At 51.4% G+C, this 23,801-nt stretch overlaps 1 protein-coding gene across 1 annotated transcript in view; it reads right to left on the minus strand.

The window, feature by feature from the left end:
- Positions 1 to 3,400: 3,400 nt before the first annotated feature.
- LDLR (low density lipoprotein receptor) overlaps positions 3,401 to 23,801 on the minus strand; it is a 37,140-nt gene continuing 16,739 nt past the window's right edge. Inside the window, exons 5-18 of the mRNA XM_036846588.1 lie at positions 22,343 to 22,465; positions 20,272 to 20,394; positions 18,903 to 19,022; positions 18,320 to 18,445; positions 16,483 to 16,654; positions 16,169 to 16,396; positions 13,073 to 13,191; positions 12,628 to 12,767; positions 11,072 to 11,213; positions 10,809 to 10,961; positions 9,810 to 9,929; positions 7,028 to 7,105; positions 5,799 to 5,956; positions 3,401 to 5,145 (exon numbers count right to left, since the gene is read on the minus strand). Coding sequence (XP_036702483.1) covers positions 5,110 to 5,145; positions 5,799 to 5,956; positions 7,028 to 7,105; positions 9,810 to 9,929; positions 10,809 to 10,961; positions 11,072 to 11,213; positions 12,628 to 12,767; positions 13,073 to 13,191; positions 16,169 to 16,396; positions 16,483 to 16,654; positions 18,320 to 18,445; positions 18,903 to 19,022; positions 20,272 to 20,394; positions 22,343 to 22,465 — 1,838 coding nt within the window. The 3' untranslated portion in view covers positions 3,401 to 5,109. The remainder of the gene's footprint in view (positions 5,146 to 5,798; positions 5,957 to 7,027; positions 7,106 to 9,809; positions 9,930 to 10,808; positions 10,962 to 11,071; positions 11,214 to 12,627; positions 12,768 to 13,072; positions 13,192 to 16,168; positions 16,397 to 16,482; positions 16,655 to 18,319; positions 18,446 to 18,902; positions 19,023 to 20,271; positions 20,395 to 22,342; positions 22,466 to 23,801) is intronic.

A 23,801-nucleotide genomic window follows, 5' to 3' on the forward strand; every position in this document is an offset into this window, starting at 1 on the left:
TGCTCACCCTCCCCTCACAGGACCCTCGGCCACCTCCCGGCCCCTCCCGCAGGCCCAGCCATTCGAGCTCATTTGTCCCATTTGCCACACGGCTGAGCATGGAGTCGGTCAATCAACCAATTATCGACCGCCTGCCTGCAGGCCCTGGACTGACGCTTCCTGTGCGGTCCGCTCAGCTTTCGCCCCCAGAGGCATTTTGGAACCTTCCCAAGACAAAAGGCGGAAGGAAGGAAGGAAGTGCCACCCTGTGGACACAGAAAAGATAACAGTCCCTGTTATCTTCTCTCCACCACCACGCCCGCCACCCGTGGAGCCCGGGAGCTGGGGATCAGCATCGGCCCCGTTTTCAGTTGAGGAAACTGAGACTCTGACGGGTCCAAGGTCACCCAGCTCAACCCAGGCCGCCTGGCCCAGTCTGCGCTCTTTCCCACCTGCTGCGCCGACACTCCGGGTCCCCTGCCCCTGGGCCCATTCCTGCAGGGAACCCTGTTTCCCAGGTCCTGCTGGGTTCAGCCCATGGGGGGCGCTGGCGGGAGGGGGGCCCGGAGGAGGGAAGAGGACGGAGTCTCTCTCCTCTCTCTCTGCCGTGGAGGGGTCTCCTCCCAGGCTCCCACAGCTCCTGGGCTCCAGTAATGCCACCCCTTCTTCTGCTGTTATTTCTAGATGCCTCATTGTCCCCATTTGTGGTTTTTTGGCTGCACCTTGCGGCATTTGGGATCTTAGTTGCCCGGCCAGGAATCAAACCTGTGCCCCGTGCAGTGGAAGCGTGGAGTCCTAACCACTGGACCACGAGGGAATTCCCTGGGTTTTTGGTTTTGCTTTAATAACATTTATTTATTTTTGGCTGCGTTGGGTCTTGGTTGCCGCCCCTGGGCTTTCTCTAGTTGCGGAGAGCGGGGGCTACTCTTTGTTGCGTTGCGTGGTCTCCTCATTGCGGTGGCTTCTGTCGTTGCGGAGCATGGGCTCTAGGCGTGTGGGCTTCAGTAGTTGTGGCACGTGGGCTCAGTAGTTGTGGCTCGCGGGCTCTAGGTGCACAGGTTCAGTAGTTGTGGCGCACGGGCTTAGTTGCTCCGCGGCACGTGGGATCTTCCCAAACCAGGGCTCAAACCCGTGTCCCCTGCATTGGCAGGCGGATTCTTAGCCACTGCGCCACCAGGGAAGCCCCCTGGTCTTTTAAAGTATTATTTAGCATTATTTTCAGTTGTGGTCCAATACACATAACATAAACTTTACCATCTTATCCAAGTTTAAGTGTGTAGTTCATCGGCCTTAAGCACATTCACATTGCTGTGCAACCATCACCACCATCCATCCAGCTCTTTGGTCTTGCAAAACTGAAAGCCTATAGCGATTAAACACCAACTCCCCAGCCTCCTCGTCCAGCCCCAGGCACCACCGTCCTGCTTTCTGTCTCTAGGAATTGGACCACGCTAGGCACTCCATGTAAGTGGAGCCGCACCGTAGTTACCTTTCTATAACTGGCTGACTGCCCTTTAGCACGATGTCCTCGAGAGTCATCCATGTTGGAGCATGTGTCAGAATTTTCTTCCTTTTTCAGGCTGAATAATATTCCATTGTATACAGACACATTTTATTTATCTGTTCACCTGCAGATGGACACTTGGGTTGTTTCCACCTTTTGGCTTTTGTGAATAATGCTAAGAACATGGGTGTGCAAATATCTGTTTAAGTCCCTGATTTCAGTTCTTCTGTGTATATATACCCAGAAGTAGACTTGCTGGATCACATCATAGTTCTATTTTTATTTTTATTGTTAATTTTTTTCGCCATGCCTCGCGGCTTGCGGGATCTTAGTTCCCCGACCAGAGATCAAACCCATGCCCCCCTGCAGTGGAAGCGTGAAGTCTTAACCACTGGACCGCCAGTGAAGTCCCAATAGTTCTGTTTTTTGTTTTTTGTTTTTAATTTTATTTATTTATTTATTTATGGCTGTGTTGGGTCTTCGTTTCTGTGCGAGGGCTTTCTCTAGTTGCGGCAAGTGGGGGCCACTCTTCATCGCGGTGCGCGGGCCTCTCACTATCGTGGCCTCTCCTGTTGCGGAGCACAGGCTCCAGATGCGCAGGCTCAGTAGTTGTGGCACACGGGCCTAGTTGCTCCGCGGCATGTGGGATCCTCCCAGAACCAGGGCTCGAACCCGTGTCCCCTGCATTGGCAGGCAGATTCTCAACCACTGCGCCACCAGGGAAGCCCCAATAGTTCTGTTTTTAATTTTAAAAATTTGAGGTCTTATTTTTATTTTTTTGAGGAGCCGCCATACTGTTTTTCCACTGTGCCTTTACCATTTTACATTCCCACCAACAATGTACGAAGGTTCCAGTTTCTCTACACCCTCGCCAACACTTGTTGCCTTCTGTTTTTTGTTTTTTATTACAGCCATCCTAATGGGTGTGAGGTGGCATCTCATTATGATTTGCCCATTTGGTGTGTTATGCTTAGATCCCTGTATTAAGTTTTTTTCTATCCAATGACCTGCTGTGTTCCTGACTGTTCCCCAGTTGATGTGCCAGGACTATTTGTGGCTTGACTGCCATGCCCTAAGACAGGGGTCTGAAATGCCCTCAAGGCCCAGACTCAGGTAAAGCTGGGGTGCACAAGAGAATGAGGGTGTAGGGGACTGAGGTGGACTGCAGCCCACGTACCCTGACACCCATGGCTCTGGCCAAATGTTTCCACGATGTAGCCAGATTCACCTGAATTTATGATTATTTGGATTTGTGTTGTGAAATCTCTCGATTTTTTTCTATCTTAGCAACGAATTTAATAGGACTAAATTCAGGAGAATCCTTCCCTGACACCCCCCAACATAAAAAAGCCTCCTGACAGTCAGTTCTCTGTCTCATTATCCTTTTTAATATTCTTCCAGAATAATCTTGTAAAATATAATTTTTTCTATCTGTTTCTTCTTCTAAAATGTCATCTCCTTGAGGGCACACTTTTTTTTTTTAATATATGTAACTTTTTTTTTCTTGGCCGTGACACACGGCATATGGGATCTTAGCTCTCCCTGACCAGGGATCGAACCCCCGCCCCTTGCACTGGAAGCGTGGAGTCTTAACCACTGGACCCTCCAGGGAAGTCCCAAGGGCATGGACTCTTATTCACTGCAGCGTCCCACACGCCTAGAACAGGACCTGGCACACAACAGGTGCCCATTGTTCGTTGAATGAATGAACAAGCAGGAAATTTAGCAAAACCCCAACTCAGGGAAGCACCCAGCAGAGCTGCTCCCCAGCTGAGCACAATATCCCCCAGAGCCTGCAGCCTGCTGGAGCTCTGGGAGGATGTTCCCTTTCCAGATCCTTCTCCCGGGGAGTCGAGTCCCTCAACAGATGGAGGGAGCCAGAGAACAGAGGACGAAAGCACTTCTGGTTTAGCCAAATACTTTAAGAAATTTAATCGATCACAGTGAGACATTCAGGCTATAAAAACATTCTATACAGTGGTTTAAAAAGCAATACCCATCCCGGAAAAGCAACCCATATATACAACACAGACCTGATTCTCCTGAAGAGCGTTGCGCACAGCACGTGCGAATAATCTTTTTGTACAGAAAGACAAGGCGTCTCACAGACAGTTTCCCCCAATGCAGCAACCAGGGTTTGCAAAAATAAATAGATCTTTTTTTATATACATATAAGTGATAAATGTTTCAACAAATATACAAAGTGCAAACATAACAAAAAGCTCCCATTGTCTGCCCGGGGATCTATTTACATGCTTCAGAAAGAGAAAAGGTGTTCACAGCCTCCTGCAGGGCCGCCGTGTTCTGTGGTTGTACAGCAGACAGTCCCCTCAGAGAGTCTCCGTGGGAGGCTGACCCCACCCCCACCCCGGCTCTGCGGTCATAAATGCGATACGTGTGTCAATTCCAGAAAGCATTCTTGTTTACTAAGTCCCGCATAATGCCCGAGCCAGGAGCATATCCTACAGGGCGGACCTGCCATGCACGTTTCAGATGGATCCCCCGCCAACCACGACCAGCTTATTGGGGAAATGAACGGCTCGGGGGCATCTGCACAGAAGTGGAAACACTAGCCAGATAGTCTCGATCTTGAGCTTGGCTTTGAAGTCGTGATCAAGCCGACCCTTTCCTCCTCACGCACGTCTCCCTACGTGCCGGGAGAGGGGCCAGGTCCGCACCATCACCGACCTGGACTCTCTCCAGCCAGAACAGAACCAGAACGGAAAGCAGTGCAAAATAATAATAGACTGTCGACTTCACACAGTGTACAACTAAACTGAAAAAGTGCCAGGGGCAGGGCTGGGGTCCCGACACCCACACCCAGACAGAGGGACACAGTTAGAGGTCGGAGCCACCTACCTTCACGCACAAGGCAATGGGGTCTCAGGCACTTAATACATATTAAGGGTGACGGGTGGCTCAGGTTTTCCCTGGGGATGGCCGGGATTTTTGGTGAATGAATAGGGCTCAGCGGGTGCCACCCCCAGAAGGCTGGATCCAGCCATCACCAGGGGCCCTTCCCCAGCATAAGGGGAGGGCAAACCCAGCTTGGAAAACCCTAGTTTGATCCTGACCTGTGGGTGGCAGAGCAAAGGCCAACTCTGGCCATCCCATCAGGCTCGGCAGGCAGAGGTAAACACGTTCAGTCCTGAGTGTGGGGCTCGAGCTAGAGGGCAGGTGAAGCAGCAGCTACCCGGGACCCTGTTGGTAGCAACTGCTCTGGTGCGTTCAAAGCCACTAGCTTTCCCGCTCCATGTCCCTCCGTCCATCATTCCCTCAGGGGAAGAGCACGTCAAGGAGGAGAGAAGCTCGGAAACATCCCCCAGCTCGTCCGCCTTCCTCCTCTTTTCCTTTCAGCGTAAAGAAAGAAAGAAAAAATGCAACCCAAACCCGTTCCGTGGGCGCTGTCGGAAGCCTGTTCTGCCTCCCAAACAAATAAATATATAAAACAAAGCTTTGGCAGACAAGGCAGACGGGCGCCGGGGCTGCAGCCACCAGCACTGCTTTTGGCGCCGAGGTCTCAGGAAGGGTTTGGGGCAGGTCAAGGGTCCGGGGAGAAAGTGTTCTTCCTGCCAGCGAGTGACCAGCGGCAGGTTCCGGGAAGGGACGGGACTCGAGGCAGCAGCTCACGCCACGTCATCCTCTAGGCTGACCATCTGTCTCTGTCAACAAAACGGTAAACGCCGGAAACCATCAGTCCAACATCCAGTAAACATGGCCAGCGGCCACCTACGCCTCACTCCCTCCTGGCCCCTCCGGCCAACCAGCCCCCCGCGTCGCCTGCTGGACCCGCACAGTGGCCTCCCCCCCGGGGTCTCGGAGCTCCGCAACCTGGCCCCAGCCCGCTCCCTCACAGCCGGCAGGGAGCGCCGTGACCACCGCGTCTGCTCGTGCGGCTCCGTGGCTCCCACCGCATTCCACGGGTGCTGCTCCATCTGCCCCGGCCCCTCCCACCCTCCCCCACCCTCTCCATTCCGGTCACACTGGTGGCCTCCTTGCTCCTCAGACACACCAGGCAGGGCTCCGCCATAGGGCCTTTGCACCGGCGGGGCCTTCTGCACACCGTACACTCCCTGCTCAGGGAAGCCTTCCTGGCCACCTCAAGTTGCACCCCCTCCCACCCAGACCCACAAACCACTCTCCGCCCCGCTTCTGGCTTTCACCCTCGGACCTACGATCCTTTTGCTCATCCTCTGGCCCCGTCCCTGCACCGTGAGAATGTCTGCCCTCCGGGGAGGACCTGGCCCTGAGGAGGCATGACAGACACACGGACGGACGCACGGGCACCAGCGAGGTCCCAAGGGGCGCGGCTCACCGCGGGGTAGGTGTAGCCGTCCTGGCTGCGGCAGATGTGGACCTCGTCCTCCGTGGTCTTCTGGTACACAGGGTTGTCGAAGTTGATGCTGTTGATGCTCTTAAGCCGCCAGTTCTTCCAGAGGAGGAAGGTCCCGAAGCACAGGAGGATGAGCAGCGCTGCAGGGAGAGGGGAGAGGTGCTGCCTCCAGCCGCCAGGCCAGGCCCTTTCAACTCGTAAATGCTTTTATTCCGCATTTAAAGCAGTACTTGCCCGTCGTAAAAAAAAAAAAAATTCTATCTATGAGCATAACAAATCTCTAGCTTGAAGACCACTCTGACTGCCTCACCCTCCGAATACCCAACTATTGTCAATTCTTCCAGTTTTTTTGCGTGATTAGTCACATGCGAGCCGCCGCTTTTTCAGAAATAGGACTGTTCTCTACCTACGGGGCACAGTGCACTCTGGTTCTGTTTGACCTTGGGTGGGGCTGGATCCCTCTTCGCAGCCTTTATGGTGGGCCTTGGGATGGCGCTTCCTGTCCCCTCCCTCCCCCCTCCCCCAGGTCCAGGGAACAGCCAAGGGCTCACCCGGCCCAGGTCTGAAAAATATTCTGGCCCAGAGGGTGGGAGAGACTCAGGCTCTGCTGGGCCCCCGGCAGCCCCAAGGAAGGTAAGGGGCCCAGCCGCCAACCCACAGCAGACAGCTGTTGGGCACTTAGATCTCTCATCTCTGTGAAGGGACACCTTGAAAGGATTTTTTTCGAAAAGGAAAAATGGGTGTGATGCTGACCAAGCCATGATTGATGGGCGAGGGCGGGAAAGCAGAAATCTCCAAACTGCCCGCTGCAAGAGAACCGCTCACCAGGAGGCACGCCTCCTGGTTGCCCTCCCATCCCTTGGGTGTTGGTGAGGCCGCCCATACTCACACCGGGGACCCTGGCACAGCCCCACTTCCCCCACGTGACACATCGACTGCCCCACTCTGCTCACCGTCAGCTCCGAGGGGGGGGGGAATGTTTGTTTCTTTCAGGGCTGGGTCCCCAGTGCCCGGAAACAATCTTGGTATACAGTAGGTGCTCAACTATATTTGCTAAGTAAATGAAGCTAGGAAGGGGGGCCCAGTGATGAACAGGACACGCAGCAGGGCCACCCCATTCCTGGAGGAAAGGTGGACCAGACTGGCTTACTGGGCACGGAGATCATTTTGCAGGAAACCGGGAACCAGGGGAGGACCGGCCACAGGCTTACCGATTGGGAGGACGATGTACAGAGCACCCACGCCCTGGGGCCTCTCCGCGTCCGCTCGGCCGGCAACATCAGCCAGGACTGCGAGGGAGAAGGGAGAAGGTGAGGCCCAGGTCCCCAGTGAGGGGCGGGAAAACACAGCAGGTGTATGATGGCAACCCGCAAAGGAGAATGCCTGACATTTCTCAGTGTCCTCAACATTCAGAGGAACTTGGAGCGTCTCCCAGGTGTGAGAGGAGCCGGGCTGGCTTCCTCCAGGGCCTCACTTGTTAGCGATCGGGGTTATGGGGTTTGGGGCAAATTTAAGAGGGTCCTTTAGCCTCACATTACAAGGCACTGGGGAAGGGGCTGCTGGTCCCTGAGACCAACGCCTACAGATACAGATTCCCAGTGGCTGGCGAGGTCACTGGTAGAATTTTTCAACCTGCTTCTGCATTTGATGACAAGGAGCCTATTCTGGATGGGGCAGGGGCCAACTTCTGTCCCCGTAATGCTCAGCAATCCCAGTGCCTGGGCTGCATCGCACCAAAGCCCCATAGTCCTGTGCCGGCTGTCCCCGCCTAATAAGAAATATTGGAGGTGGGGGGGAACCTCATTATATAACCACGCCCGTGCACCTGGGCCGGACAACGTGAGGGCCCGTGCAAGTGAAAGTTTAAAGGCCTACAAGCAGGCCAGTGAGCTGGGAAGACTGCACAAGCCACATCCAAGCCACACATACGCCGGTGAACAGTGATGACCGTCTCCGGTTGTGTTCAAATCCCTCTGGGTTTTAATTCAATCCGCTGTCGCACATGTTGTGGACAGAGTTTACATGCAGTTTTACATTTGCGCATATTTAAGAAACCTTGTCACAAAAATAATGTAGGGCAGCAGCATCGGTGTCCTTGAAAATTTTTTCCCTTAAAAGGGCTCCTTTGCCAAATTCGAGAAGCCCTGGACGGGCCCATCTGTGAAATGGTTTTTTACGCAGTGGTCCTTCAAGTGAGAAGGGTTCTGGGCCTCCCTCAACCATATAGTTCCTGTTTTATCCCTTTATGGTTGAACAAAGGATTCAGCTACTCTGAGGGGAAAAAAAAAAGTCTGAAACTTGCTGATGTGCCTTTTTTTTTTTTTTTTCCCCCCGGCCAGAAAAGTCTGAGCTCTGTTTCCGGGCTGCTGAAAACCAGGGTCGGGCGCCCTCTGCTGGACAAAGCAGCAAATGGTGGGCTCCAATTCACTGAGAGCCCAGCTCTCACCTCCTCCAGCTGGGGAGGCAGATCATGACATTGAGGGCGGGCTAAGATGAGGAGAGAGAGGGACTCGCCCCAGGCATTAAATTTAAAGGGGTCCCCCCAAAACTCAGTAAACCAGTAATATTATAATGCATTGTTTTTTTGTTTTTTTCCTGTTTTGGCCACACCGTGCGGTATGCTGGATCTTAGATCTCCGACCGCCAGGGAAGCCCCTGCATTGTTTTTAAAAATCAAAATTAATGCCAACGGGAATTCCCTGGCGGCCCAATGGTCAGGATTCCGCGCTCTCACTGCTGAGGGCCCGGGTTCAATCCCTGGTCGAGGAACTAAGATTCCACAAGTCACACGGCGTGGCCAAGAAAAAAGAAAAGAAAAGAAAAATTAATGCCAATACCTCATGGTGACCAAAATAGCAAAATTTTTAGGAAAACAGGATCTGACTATACACTTTGCAAGATCCTGCCTCACTGAGACCCTGGCTCCGAGCAAACTTTATTTACTAGAACAGGTGGCTGACCCCACACGCCGTAGTTTGAGGATTTGATTTTTAAAAAAATACTGCATTAAAATATTATTTGAATCTTGGGGTTTTTGGTGCCCCCTTTATTTACTTATTTTTAAAAAATATTTATTTAGGGCTTCCCCAGTGGCGCAGTGGTTGAGAATCCGCCTGCCAATGCAGGGGACAGGGGTTCGATCCCTGGTCCGGGAAGATCCCACGTGCTGCGGAGCAACTAAGCCCGTGCGCCACAACTACTGAGCCTGTGCTCTAGAGCCCATGAGCCACAACTACTGAGCCCGCGTGCCGCAACTACTGAAGCCCACGTGCCTAGAGCCTGTGCTCCACAATGAGAGAAGCCACTGCAATGAGAAGCCTGCGTACCGCAACGAAGAGTAACCCCCGCTCGCCGCAACTAGAGAAAGCCCGCGCGCAGCAACGAAGACCCAACACAGCTAAAAATAAATTAATTAATTAATTTTAAAATATATATATATATTTATTTATTTGGCTGTGCCAGGTCTTGGTTGCAGCACACGGGATCTTCGTTGCCACATGCAGGATCTTTTAGTTGCAGCATGCAAAATCTTCAGTTGTGGCATGCAGGGGTGGGTCTTTTTTTAGTTGTGGCCTGCAGGGGGTCTTTAGTTGCGGCATGCGAACTCTTAGTTGTGGGATGCAGGATCTAGTTCCCTGACCAGGGATCAAACTCAGGCCCCCTGCAATGGGAGCTCGGAGTCTTACCCACTGGACCACCAGGGAAGTCCCTGTGCACCCTTTAGATGCTGCCCCAGGGAGTGCCTGACCTGCCTCATGCTAGTCCTGGCCCTGTTGGGCAGGCACCTGAAAAAGCCCATGTGATCCCCACTATTCCAGGAAGGTGGGTGGGCACTGTTATTAGCTCCATTTTACAGGTAGGGAAACTGAGGCTTCAGAGATGTACAGGCCATGCCAGAGACAGTGAGAAAAGGAGCCAAGACTAAATCCACTCTGTCTCTTCACCAACATGCTCATATCAATGAACCGGGGCCAGGGTGACCCCAGCCCTTACCTTGTTGGGACATCGTCACTGACTGTGCCGTGGTGAGCTCAGGACTGGCTGTGCGCTTCGGCCCCACAGTTGTAGAGTTGACCGTGGAGGGCCTCCAGGTGGTCACTGCAGGTTCAGTCTCTGAAAGAATAAACAGTTCCTGAGTGCCCTGCAGCCTGAGCCCCGCTGATAGCTGCGCTGCTGATGACAACGGGTAGGAAGCAAGTGCCATGGGCCACAAAGAAATAACTGAAGATAAACGCAGTGAAAATACAAACCCACTAATATCTATGTTATTATGTTACATGTTGTTCTTCAAAAGGAAGATTCGTAAGTGTTACAGACACACTGGCCCCAAATAGAGACTTTCTCTGAGGATGAGGAGAATCAAAAGGGGGCCACCTTCTCCCTCAGTGTCTGCATCTAAAATCAGTCCCGGGCTTCCCTGGTGGCGCAGGCAGTCGTTAAGAGTCCACCTGCCAATGCAGGGGACACGGGTTAGAGCCCTGGTCCGGGAAGATCCCACATGCCGTGGAGCAACTGGGCCCGTGCGCCACAACTGCTGAGCCTGCGCCCTAGAGCCCGTGCGCCACAACTACTGAAGCCCGCGCGCCTGGAGCCCGTGCTCCGCAACAAGAGAAGCCACCGCAATGAGAAGCCCGCGCACCGCAATAAAGAGTAGCCCCTGCTCGCCGCAACTAGAGAAAGCCCGCGTGCAACAACAGAGACCCAATGCAGCCAAAAATAAACAAGATAAATAAATTTATAATAAATAAATAAATAAAATCAGTCCCTCCCCCACCCAAGAGGTCTGGGAAAGAGAGAACTAGACCTTACAGGTGAACTGAGTCCATCTCCCTGCCAGGCACAGTGCTGATGCGCCCAGCATTTGAAAAAGGCCTTACAAGGGCCTCCTGGGGCCTCGCTCTCCCATTTGATGGATGAGCAAAGTGAGGGTCAGGAAGGTCCGGCTGCTGGGCCGACCCTCAAGGGTGGCAGAAGGCAGACTGGTGCCCCCACCTGCAAGGCAGCTTCTCATGTCCTTGGCCAGCAGCGTGCCGTCGGGGCAGGCACAGGTGAACCTGGGCGAGTGGGGGTTGATCTGCGGGGCTGGCAGACACAGGTACTGGCAGCCACCGTTGCGGAGGGCGGTCCTCTCACACCAGTTCACCCCTGTGGCGGAAAAGGCAGGGAGGCAGGGTGAGAACGAGGTCAGAAAATTTCTAGAAAATTCCAGAGTGCCGGCAGGGACGTGGAGGTGGGGATGGCCATCCCATCTTTACCTCTCGGCTGCGTGAGGTTGTGGAAAAGGACGATGTCCTCTGGAGACAGCAGGTTTTCTGCCATCAAATTAATGTCCGAGCCCGTGAGGCGGTTGGCACTGAAAATGGCTTCATTGACAATATCCGTCCAAAATACTTTATCCTACATGGGCGTTAAGGAAGATGACAGATCCCATCAACCATGGGGCTGGGACACAGACCACTGTCTCCACACCCCTTGAAGTTATTGGGGTTCTCTGGGGAACACGCAGTGCTGGGTGGTAGCATCATTTCTTTTTTCTTTTTCTTTAAAAAATTTTTAATTTTTGGGGACTTCCCTGGCAGTCCAGTGGTTAAGACTGCACGCTTCCAGTGCAGGGGACGTAGGTTCGATCCGTGATCAGGGAACTAAGATCTCACATGCCGAGCAGCGCGACAAAATAATAATAATAATAATAATAATAATAATAATAGTGTAAAATACACATTATGTAAAATTTACCATCTTAACCATTTTTAAGTGTCCAGTTCTGTGGCATTAAGTATATTCACATTGTTGTGTCACCATCCATTTCTAAAACTTTTTCATCTTCCCAAATTAAAACTCTGTCCCCATGAAACACTCACTCCCCCTCCCCCTCCCCCAGCCCCTGGCGCCCACCATTCTACTTTCTGTCTCTATGAATCTGACTCCTCTAGGGACTCAAATGAGTAGAATCATACAATATTTGTCTTTTTGTGTCTGGCTTATTTCACTGAGCATAATGTCCCCAAGGTTCATCCATGTTATAGCAGGGGTCAAAATCTCCTTCCTTTTTAAGGCTGAATAATATGTCATTGGATGGATGGACCACATTGTGTTTATCCAGTCATCCATTGATGGACACTTGGGTTGCTTCCAACTCTCGGCTTTTGTGGATCGTGCTGCTTGAACATGGGTTTACGAATACAGTTGACCCTTGAACAACATGCATTTGAACTGCGTGGATTTTTTTCAATAGTAAGTACACGATTCCCAGCTGGTTGAATCCACGGATGTGGAACTACAGATACCAACAAACCCTGGATACGGAGGACCGACTCTAAGTTATACTCAGATTTTCAACTGTGTGAAGCGTCAGCGCCCCAAACCCCACGTTGTTCAAGGGTCAAATGTACAGCAACATTCTTTAGAGCAGAGTTTCCCCACTGGGGTGCTATTTAGGGCCACATACGCCTTCGCGGTGGCCCCCCCCTTCTCTTGTAGGGTGTTGAGCAGCATCCTTTCGTTTTGGCCTTGACTCACGGCTTGCAGGGATCTTAGTTCCCCATCCAGGGATGGAAGCCAGGTCCCCTGCAGTGGAAGCGCTAAGTCCTAACCACTGGACTGCCAGGGAAATCCCTAATTCCTGGTCTAAGACCTCTTCATGGTCACTGGCAGTTTTCTGATCTAGTCTGGGCTCAAACGACTACACGATGTGTGTGGACCTGTTAGCAGGAGCGCTCGCGCCTTGTATGTAAGTGATGCTCAGTCAGCAGCGCTTGACCGTGAATTCCCGCAAGCACGGAAGCAGCGACCGCTTGCCCCCGGCCCCCACCTCAAAGATGGCCAAGGAGAAGGGGTGCGCCAGCTTCTTCTCGTCCTCCAGCACGGTCTTCCGGTTGCCCCCGGTGACATCAATGCTGGAGATGGAGTGCAGCTTGGAGTCGACCCAGTACAGGCGGCCGCTGGAAAGATCTAGAATCCAAGGCGGAGGGGGGGGACAAGGAGTGGTCACACGTGATGCAGGGGGCAGTGCTTGGGGCTTGGGCACCCTGCTCCCCACAGGAGGGAGACCCCCAAGGACCCAGCAGAGACGCGCCCAGAAAAGCACTTCAGACCCCGCCCCCATCTCCACCCCAACGTGTGAGCCTGAACCGCATGCAGGTATGTGGGGGAATGGGAGGTGAGTTTCAGGTTATAAAATCTCAGGGAGGCCCGTGGCCATTTCCTCTCTTCCAGACTGTGCCTGACCCCCCAGGACCACTGTGCCCCCAACATACCCAGGGTGATGCCATTGGGCCACTGGATGTCCTCCGTCACCAGCGAGTAAACGTCCACGCCATTCAGGCCCCCCTTCTTGATCTTGGCGGGGGTTCCCCAGTCTGTCCAGTACATGAAGCTGGTGGGACAGCGGGAAGGACAGACAGGAGGACATCAGGGAGGGAGGCTCTGCCCACCCAGAAGAGCTGCTTGCCCCTGAGCCAGGCCAGGACTCCCAGTCGGTTCTGGGGAGACCCTGGATGGGTTCTTTCTGCTTCCCTGACCTTGCTGCCCTCAAGGCCCACACCTGGTGAGACCTGGCAGGATTTGGGCGACCTTTGAGAACAAAGGGAGGTTTTCATTCCAATGTTGGGACTGGGGCCCTGCAATCTGCACCCTGAACATGGCTTTCTAAGGGCTTACATAAATTTTTTGGGGGGGTAATTTTTTTGCTTTTTAAATACATATATATATATATATATATATATATACACACACACAGCTATATATACATACATGTATATATACACACACACACACAAAGAGAGATTTTTTAAATTGTGGTAAAACACACATAGCATAAAATTTAGCATTTAACCATTTTTAAGTATACAATTCAGTGGCATTAAGTACATTCACACTGCTGTGTAGCCATCACCACCATCCATCTCTAGAACTTTCTTTTCTCCCCAAACTGAAACTCTGTCCCCATTAAACACTGACTCCCCACCCATCTCCTCCAGCCCCTGACACCCACTCTCCTACTTTCTGTCTCCATGGATCTGACTCCTCTAGGGACCTCGTATAAGTGGAATCATACAGTATTTATCCCTTTGTGACTGGCTTATTTCACTAAGCGTAATGTCCTTAAGGTTCATCCATGTTGTAGCAGGTGTCAGATTTCCTTTTTAAGGCTGAATGAAGTTTCACTGTATGCATATACCACATTTTGTTCATCTAATCCTCTGCAGGTGGACACTTGGCTGCTGTGAATCATGCTGCTAAGAACACAGGTGTACAAACATCTGTTTCTGTGCCTACTTTCGGTTCTTTTGGATCCATACTTGCAAGTGGATCTCCAAGGGCTTTTATTTTCTTTCTTTCTTTTTTAAATCTTAATTTATCTTATTTTATTTATTTATTTATTTTTGCCATATCCTGCAGCATGCAGGATCCCCGACCAGGGATCTAACCTGTGCCCACTGCAGTGGCAGCTCGGAGTCTTAACCACTGGACCACCAGGGAAGTCCCTCCAAGGGCTTTTAAACATCTGAAGAGATGCTCAGTCTAACTCGCAAGTGACCTAATACAAATTAAAACTACCCTGGAATACACCCTCCCCATCATGATTACAAAGATGGAAAACCCTTTGGTGAGAGTGAGGGGAAACGGGTCCTAGGGTGCACCTCTGGCGGGAGGGTCAGTATCACAATGTTTGCTTGGAAGGACAATTTGAGGCTATGTCCATGTATGTACCCTCAGACCTAGTAATCCAAATTCTAGAATGTCATCCTGCAGATAAACTGCAGCAACTCACCTTCAAAGGCCTTCAAAGGTATTCATGGCTACTTTGTATGAGGCAGGGGGATAAAAACCTAAATTTCCAGGGGCTGGAGAACAGTTTAAATAAATCATGGCCCATCGGGTTGGCAGGGAAGGAAACCCACAGGCCAAATGAAAGAGCCAGGTCGGGGAGAGAATTCCATGCTACTTGGGGTGGGGGGAAGAAACACAAAAGCAGAGCACTTGGGGACTCCCTGGCAGTCCAGTGGTTAAGACTCTGAGCTTCCAGGCATGGGTTTGACCCCTGGTTGAGGGAACTACGATCCCACAAGCCATGCAGTGAGGCAATCAATCAATCAATCAATAGCAGAGCACACAACACGCATCTAAGTGGAGCATGTGGGACTTCCCTGGTGGTCCAGTGGGTAAGACTCCCCGCTCCCAATGCAGGGGGCCCGGGTTCAATCCCTGGTCGGGGAACTAGATCCCACATGCATGCCGCAACTAAGAAGTCCGCGTGCTGCAACTAAGACCTGGCACAGCCAAATAAATAAATATTTAAAAATAAATAATAATAATAATAAGTGGAGGGTGTCTGCGAGGATGTCCCTCTCTGCTGGAAGTAGGGTGGACCGGCTGACCCTCCACCAAATGAGAGCATTAGTCTTGATTGATGAGGACCTGACACGCCCACCTTCACCCCAAGGGGGGTCTGTCCGTTCTGAGCCACAGACACCATGCAAGGACAGCCAAGTGCGCCTTTGCCAACATTTTCTCCCTGAGGCCCAATGCTCACTTTTCTCCAGTTATTGCAGCCAGAAATCCTGCCCATCCTGGGGTTGTGAAATGCCACACATGATGTACCGGGGCAGCTGGTGTGTGCTACAGGTGCAGGGTATGTGGGACAGAGGACAGAGGCTTTCCGCCAGGGGACACGGGTCCCTGGGGACACTGGAGCTGCTGAGTCAGCCACGGGGCCTGCAGACCCCTAGAAGGGTGATCCACGGGCAGTGATCTTCACTCCGCTACTGAAAACTGTCAGTCGGCTAACACTGTCCCAGAGCATTTTTAAATATCTCTGCAATCCTGTCTTAGTGTAGGATACTCTGCCGTATAATACTACATCGGAATTAAAATTTCTAACTTCTAACAAGTGTTCATTTCTAATATAAATTTTTTTTTTTTGCCACACCTCCCAGCACTGGGATCTTAGTTCCCCTACCAGGGATTGAACCCATGGCCCCTGCAGTGGAAGCACGGAATCCCAAACACTGGACCGCCCGGAAGTCCCTCTAATATCAATTTAAATCAGTATTTAATTTCTGATTTTGGATTCTATTCCATAGGGCAGGGCTTTTCAGGGTCTGATTCCACCTCAGGTGACACAGCAGACATGGTGGGGCATCGACCCCCAGGGCCCCCATAGGATGGGTGGGGAGGCCCACATTCTGGGCCCTGTTCTTTTCTGACATCGAGAGCATCCTGGGGTTCGGGATAGCCCGCACCCAGCTCAGTCTGGTCTACCTCAGCACGAACCTCCCCATACCTGGAGCCCTAATCGGTTCATGAACCCCACCCGTGTTCTTCGTGCCCCCAGCCCTGGGAATACCCACCCGTGGACGGGATCCACCACGATGGCCCGTGGCTTGGAGCCTTCCTCTTGGAAGAGCGTCTTCCTCTTCACACCCTTGGTGTCGGCCACTGAGACGGTGCCCAGGATGGAGTCAGTCCAGTATATGTTGCTGTGGATCCAATCCACTGCCAGCCCGTCGGGGGCCTGGAGATCCTCGCTGATGACAGTGTCGTAGGAAGAGAAGCTGGGGGCTCTGTTGATCTGGGCGCTGAGGGGAGAGGAGAAGAGTGTCAGCTCCAGGGGCCCTCAGTCCACTCAGGGACCGGGGCTGCATGGGGCGGGGCCCAGGCTCACCTGTAGATCTTCTTCTGGGACAGGTCAGACCAGTAGATTCTGTTGCTGGCCACCTCCGTGTCCAGGGCGACCACGTTCTTCAGGTTGGGGATGAGGCTGGCGTACTCGCTGCGGTCCAGAGTCATCTTCCTCACTTCGTGGCGGTTGGTGAAGAAGAGGTAGGCGATGGTGCCTGGGGAGCCAGGAAGGGGAGTTCAGGAGAGTGAAAGGGACCCCGGCCCCCACTGTCACCCTGCAGGGTCTGACTGAATCAGGGGAGACACCAGGACGCCTGCCTGGGGTATTAACACAGTGGTTCTGCTGTGGATCGGGGAGGGATGGCCCTCCCAGGGCTTCCCGATTCCTCGACATGGAAAATGACTCACTTCAAATGCAAACTAACCAGCCCACACCCCGCCACATCCTTTATTGGGGTCTCACACTCTTGCCCACTATCCACCTTCCCTAGTCACCCCAGGGACAGGTGCCAGACAACGAGGGCCAGCATCTAGTCCCCAGAGACCACTGAAATTATTCAGACTCACCTGTTCCTTCCCACAGAAACCACAATAAAGGCTCTCCCCCACCCCCGGTTTTCCCCTCACCCCTTCTGCCTTCTGAGCACTCCTGCTGCTTCCCCAGGTGGCCCCCCCCTTAGTGTGCTATGTCCCCTCCTCTTGGGATCTGTGAGCAACAAACTGTCTTTTCAGTGGCAGTCATCTCCTGGTCTGTTGGCCTCACCATAGCTGAATAATAGGAAAACCTACATTTGAAAACACCTGGGCCCCAGCATTTTACATAGAAGAACATAAAGATGAAGAAATAATAACGGCAAATATAAACAGAGTGATTCCTAATGTCGGGGAATTCTGCTTAGTGCTTTTCCTACCGTTTTCTCTCATTGACCCTCACACTCCTAAGAGGCAGGGGCTGTTGTCAACTCCCTGTACAGATAAGGGGATTAAGGCTCAGAGAGGGGAAGTGACTTGCCCAAGGTCACACAGCTAGTGGGTGGCAGAGCTGGGATTCGAACCTGGGTCACTTTGACTCTGGGGGCTGTGCTATATCCATGACATCAATATCCACCAACACACTGAGCCTTCTACAACTGACCCCCCTCAGAATATCCCTTCCAACGACACCATTCCAGCTGGGATGGCATCTGTAGGGACCTGACCCTACAGAATGGGATGAAAATGAAATCTCAAATCCTGGAGGGCTTCACGCACGGGGATGTGACAGAGGGAAGCCAGGGAGCCGTCAGAGGGATGACGACTGAGAGGCCCTAGGGGAAACAGCTCTAAAATATTTCTGCAAAACTGGCCCTCATTTGGAATCACACTGCAAGAGCAGAACACGACAGAAGACAAAGGATGTTTGGGTGACCTGTCAACTTCACCAGGACAGCTACGCCTCCAAAACCATGGGACCCCTTGATTTAGGTGATTCTAAGAATTAGTGCATGGGTGCAGTTCTAACCTAAACGTCAGGTAGAAGAAACTCAGTGATTTCTACTGTTTTGTTTCATTATGAGCAATTATATTTTGGTCTCTTTTCAATGGATTTACTGGAGGGGTGCAGGCTATTCAGGCCATGGCTTTCCATTTCTTGTGCCCCGAAGCCCGTCAGGGGACTGGGGGCTACAAACCATCCCCCATGGGATTGATCTGCGTCTTCAGAGAAGCCGGACAGGTGTGGGCAGCTCCCTAGCCCGATTCCTAACTAGGCTGTGGTGTTCACCCACCAGAGGTCTCAGGAGCAGATGGTCTACCCCAGGGCCATTGCAGTCGGTGCAAAGTTCAGATGATAAAATTCCCCACCATGTCCGCTCCCCCTCCCGCCGCCTCCCTGCGCTCACCCACGGCCTTGCAGGCCTTGGTGAGGGGCTCCAGCTGGAAGCCCTCCTCACACTGGCACTTGTAGCTGCCCTCGAGGTTCACGCAGAGCTGGCTGCAGGCGTCGGGGTCCTGACACTCGTCGATATCTGCGGAATGGGACACAGAGAGATTTGGGGCATCTTCCCCACGGGGCGCAGATGGAGCCATGGGCTCTGACCAAAGGCCGTGCGTCCCAGTGGCAAATGGGGGACAGGTCATCCCCTCTGGGGAAGACCTCCAGGGCCGGGGACTCTGACCAACAAAATCTTGGAAACAGCCAAGTGTCACCTCTAACAGTGACCCCGACCTCACCATTCACCTCAGGGCACAGCCAGCAGGGCCAAGCTGCGTCAGCTGAGATTTCTTTCTTAATTATTAATCCCCAAAGGCCAGAAGCAAGTGCTCTCTGAGAGCCAAGCCAGCGACAGTTGACCCGTGCACCTGGCCTCCTACCAGCCCTGTGCAGAGGGGACGGCGCCCACACCCACTTAATGGATGGGAAAACTGAGGCTGAGGGCTTGACCTTCCCCATGTCCAGGGGAAGGGCCGGGGCTCGGGAATCACCTTCACATCTGTGCTTGTCCACCAGCCGGAAACCCTCAGGACACAGGCACTCGTAGCCGATCTTGAGGTCGTTGCAGATGTGGGAGCAGCCGCCCTTGTTGTCCAGACACTCGTTGGTCCCTGTGCCAGGTGGGGGATGGGGACCGGTCACTCTCTGGCCTCCAGCCGCCCGTCTCCCGCCACCCTGTGCTATTTCGCCGTCATCATTATAATCACCACAATGACTGTGCAGCTGCAGAAGCGCCATGACTCCTAAGAGCACTCAGCCACTGTCACGTGGGACGCCATGGATGAACCACGAGGATGTTACAGTGAGTGAAATAAGCCAGGTATAGAAGGACAAATACTGCACTATTCCACCTCGAGGCCCCTATTGGAGTCAAATTCATAGGGACAGAAGGTAGGATGGTGGGTGCAGAGGCTGGGGGAGAGGGAGGGGGAGTTAGTGTTTAACAGGGACAGAGTCTCAGTTCTGCAAGATGAAATAGTTCCAGAGATGGATGGTGGTGATGGTTGCACGACAACGTGAATGTACTTAAAACACTACTGAACTTCACTAAAAATGGTTAAGATGGTAAATTTTATGTTTTTTTTTTTTAACCATAATTACAATTTTTTTAATTATAAAAAATAAAAGCCACATACAACTTCCTACAGTTACATATATTAACCCATTTAATCCTCCCTACAACCCTAAAGGCAAGGGAACTACAGCTGGGGAAAGAAACAGAGGCACGGCCAGGTTAAATGACCTGCCCAAGATCACAGCGCTGGACTCGAACCCAGGGCACTCAGCTCCAGAATCTATGTTCTTACCCTCTATACCAGGCATGGGCCAAAGCCAGCCCTCCACCTGCTCTTACACAACTAAGAAGGGTTTTTACATTTAAAAATAGTTGAAAAGAAAAATAAGAATCGAAAGCAAAATGGTATTTCATGAAAAAGTTCTATGAAATTCAAGTTTCTGTGTCCATAATAAAAGTTTCCTTGGAGCACGGCCCCAAGCATTCATATGCACGTGTATGCATTTGTATGGCTGCTTTTCTGCTACAATGGCCAAGTTGAAGAGCTGTGACGCAGACCTTATGGCCTATAAAGTCCAAAATATGGGTCACAGCACTGCTAAAACTACATGCATTGCATCATTTGATCCCCAGCAGCCCTAGGATGTGGGAGCAGTTACTGTCCCATTTTACAACTGGGAAAACTAAGGCTTAGAAGCCAGTCCACTTATCCCCAGCACCCCCCACCCCATCTGTCTCGCCCCACAGCACTTGTGGGCCTGGGTGGGCCAGCCCCTTGCAGCACTGCAGCACCCACGTCTGGGTCCCACCCCTGCTCTGCCAGCTGCCCGCACCCCAGGGCTCACCGCACTCCTTGAGGGGTTCATCCGACCAGTCCCGGCAGTCCCTGACTGAGTTGCACACTTTGTCCAGGGAGATGCACTCGCCGCTTTGGCACTTGAACTTGTTGGGTCCCTCACACAGAGTCACTATGAGAGCCACAGAGGAGGATCAGGTGCTTCTGGGCAGCAGGAGCCCACTTGGTGCTTTTTATTAATATGATAGCTTATTCACGCAAGAATAGATGCAAACGTATTTGGTAATAAAACAGAATAATTATTGAACACCTGTGAAGCCTCCACTCAGCTTAAGAATTAGAATGTCACCAAGAGCAGGGGCTGGGAAACTCTGGCCCACTGCCTGTTGGTTTAAATAAAGTTTTATTGGCACACAGCCCTGCCCATTCATTTACATACCGTCAGTGGTGGATTTCACGCTATAATAGCAGAGTCCAGTAGTTGTAATTGAGACTATGGCCCACAAAGCTGAAAATACTTACTATCTGGCCTGTACCATTGGGCCCTGACGGAGACTATTATAGTGGTCTTTGCCATCCCGTCCCCCTACTCTCTGCTACCCCCAGAGGTAATGATAGTCTTTAATTATGGGTTTACCATTTCCTTATTTTTTCATTAATCATTCTATCAAACATGTATGAATGAACATATATTGTTGAATTTTGCTTGTTTTTGAGTATGATATAATAACTATACCCAGTAAATTCCTGCAACTTCCTTCTTGCTCCCAACCCCAAGGTTATGAGGTTTGCCTGGGCTGAAGACAAGGGCTGTAGCCTCATTTTCTCAGCTGTATGGTATTCCACTGTGTGCCGTTTAAAATTATTTCCATATACCCCTGTTCACAGCAGCACTACTCACAACAGCCAAGGGGTGGAAGCAACCCAAGTATCCATCCACAGATAACTGGATAAACAAAATGTGGTCCATCCACACAATAGAATGTTATTCAGCCTTGAAAAGGGAGGAAATTCTAACACCTGCTACAACATGGATGTACATTGAAGACATCATGCTCAGTGAAATAAGCCAGTCACACAAAGACAAATACTGTGTGATTCCACTTACATGAGGTCCCTAGAGGAGTCAAATTCATAGAGACAGAAAGTAGAATGGTGGGTGCCAGGGGCTGGGGGAGGGGGATGGGGAGTGAGTGTTTCACGGGGACAGAGTTTCAATTTGGGAAGATGAAAAGAGTTCTGGCAATGGATCGTGGTGATGGTTACTTAGCACTACTGAACTTGACCCTTAAAAATGGTTAAGATGGTAAATTTTATGTTATAGGTATTTTACCACAATTAAAAAAATATGTTGGGACTTCCCTGGTGGCGCAGTGGTTAAGAATCCACCTGCCAATGCAGGGAACATGGGTTCAATCTCTGGTCTGGGAAGATCCCACATGCTGCGGAGCAACTAAGCCTGCGAGCCACAGCTACTGAGCCTGTGCTCTAGAACCCGTGAGCCGCAACTCCTGAGCCCGTGTGCCACAACTACAGAAGCCAGTACGCCTAGAGCCCATGCTCTGCAACAAGAGAAGCCTCCGTAATGAGAAGCCTGCGCACCGCAACAAAGAGTAGCCCCCGCTGGCTGCAACTAGAGAAAGCCCGCGCACAGCAACGAAGACCCAACGCAGCCATAATAAATAAGTAAATAAATAAATAAATAAATAAATAAATATTTAAATTAATTCTACTGCTGATGAACATTCGGGTTGCTTCCAGTGTTTTGGTGTTAGGACAGTGCTGCTCTGCCTGTTCTAGAGCTTCTCTCCCAGTGCAAGTTTCCCAGGAGCGGAACTGCTATGTTGTAAATTCAGCAAAGTGCTTTACATGGAATCGTACTGTGCATGTAACTCTGAGCTCAGAGACATGAGCTCTGTACACTCCGACCGCATTAAATCTCACAGTCCTCAAGCAGGTGCTTTCATTTTGCCCATTTGGCAGATAAGTGGAAGTGAGGCTCAGAGAGGTCAAGTAACTTGCCCAAGGACACACAGGAGGCTCCTCCCTTGTCTGGGATGCACCATGCTCGCCCCCCCACATCTCCCCATGGCCTGGGACCCTGGCGGGGCAGAGCTTACCATTGATGCAGCCCAGCTCGTCGCTCAGGTCCTTACAATCATACTCCCTGTCGCACTGCCGGCTGCCGTGGATGCAGGTCCCATCCGAGCACTGGAACTCGTCAGGCCGGCAGGTGGCCACGGCTGGGAAAGACAGAGCCAGGTGTGGAAAATAAGAAAGTGGGCAGGAAAGCACCCTGACACAACCGTTTTCTTAGACTTCTCTCCAGTCTGTCCTCGTATGCAGGAAATTCATTAAAAAGCTGGCAGACCCAACAGGCCATTCTCTGCAGAAAAGCAGTGATGTGGTCCCAACCCAGACAGAGGCCCGGCCAGGTAAGTTATGATAAATCATATCAATACCACTGAGTATCATACAGCCCTTCAAATGACTCACACTGCAAACGTAAAACATGTTTGAGTTGACACTACCTAAAAAGGCCATTACAATGAAATCTTGGTGGACACACGTGATGACTAGAATAGGGTCATTCTAACCATGGTCCAGACCTTGACCTCCAACAGGTTTTCGCTTTACCCTAATTCATTAAGCTCTAAGCTTATGTTTTCTGCACTTTCCCGTGGGTTACATTTCACTATAAAAATGTTTACAATTTGAAAATTCGATTTCAGGAGGTCAGTGAAAAAAGATGATAAATCTATGGGCAGAATGATCCTCCCCATCCACCTTTTTAAAAATATGCAAATGTCTGGAGCTCGTTATTTTCAAGTGGATACTTGCTCTGCTGTGACCTAGGTAAAAGACGAGAATGATCCTATTTTTTGTTTTGCTTTGTGTATTTAGAATGATCCTATTTTTAACCCCTGTGTCTATCTTTGCATTAAGGAAAAAAATACAACTGAACATAACTCTCGCGAAACATGCTCTCTGATGAGAGTTAACATGGTGGGGTGATCAGGGATGGTTCGGGTTCACAGGTGTGTGTCCTCAGAGGGTTACCCCGCCTTTCTGTGCCTCAGTTTCCTCATCTGTAAAGAATGAGGGAAGCGTGCTCTCACAAGTCATGGGGATTAAATGAGTTTGTGTTCAGTTTTATTTGTTTATTTACTTATTTATTTTTTATTTTTGGCCTCGCCATGGGGCTTGTGGGATCTCAGTTCCCCAACCAGGGACTGAACCCCGGCCCTTGGCAGTGAAAGAGCGGAGTCCTAACCACTGGACTGCCAGGGTGTTCAGTTTTAGAACCGATCGATCACATACAGTCTTCAACTGTTTTGTTTTGTTTTATTTATTTTTTGGCTGCGCCGGGTCTTAGTTGTGGCACGTGGGATCTTCGTTGCCGCGGGTGGGATTATGCGGGATCTTCGTTGTGACACATGGGGTCTTTAGTTGCGGCATGCGGGATCTAGTTCCCTGGCCAGGGACTGAACCCGGCCGGGTGCACTAGACTCCGCACGCTGGAAGGCCCTTCAATCGTTTTTAAAAGGTGACATTTTAAAAAGTCTAATTACGGGACTT

The sequence above is a fragment of the Balaenoptera musculus genome, chromosome 3 (assembly GCF_009873245.2).
Source record: "Balaenoptera musculus isolate JJ_BM4_2016_0621 chromosome 3, mBalMus1.pri.v3, whole genome shotgun sequence".
Classification (NCBI taxonomy): Eukaryota; Metazoa; Chordata; class Mammalia; order Artiodactyla; family Balaenopteridae; genus Balaenoptera; species Balaenoptera musculus.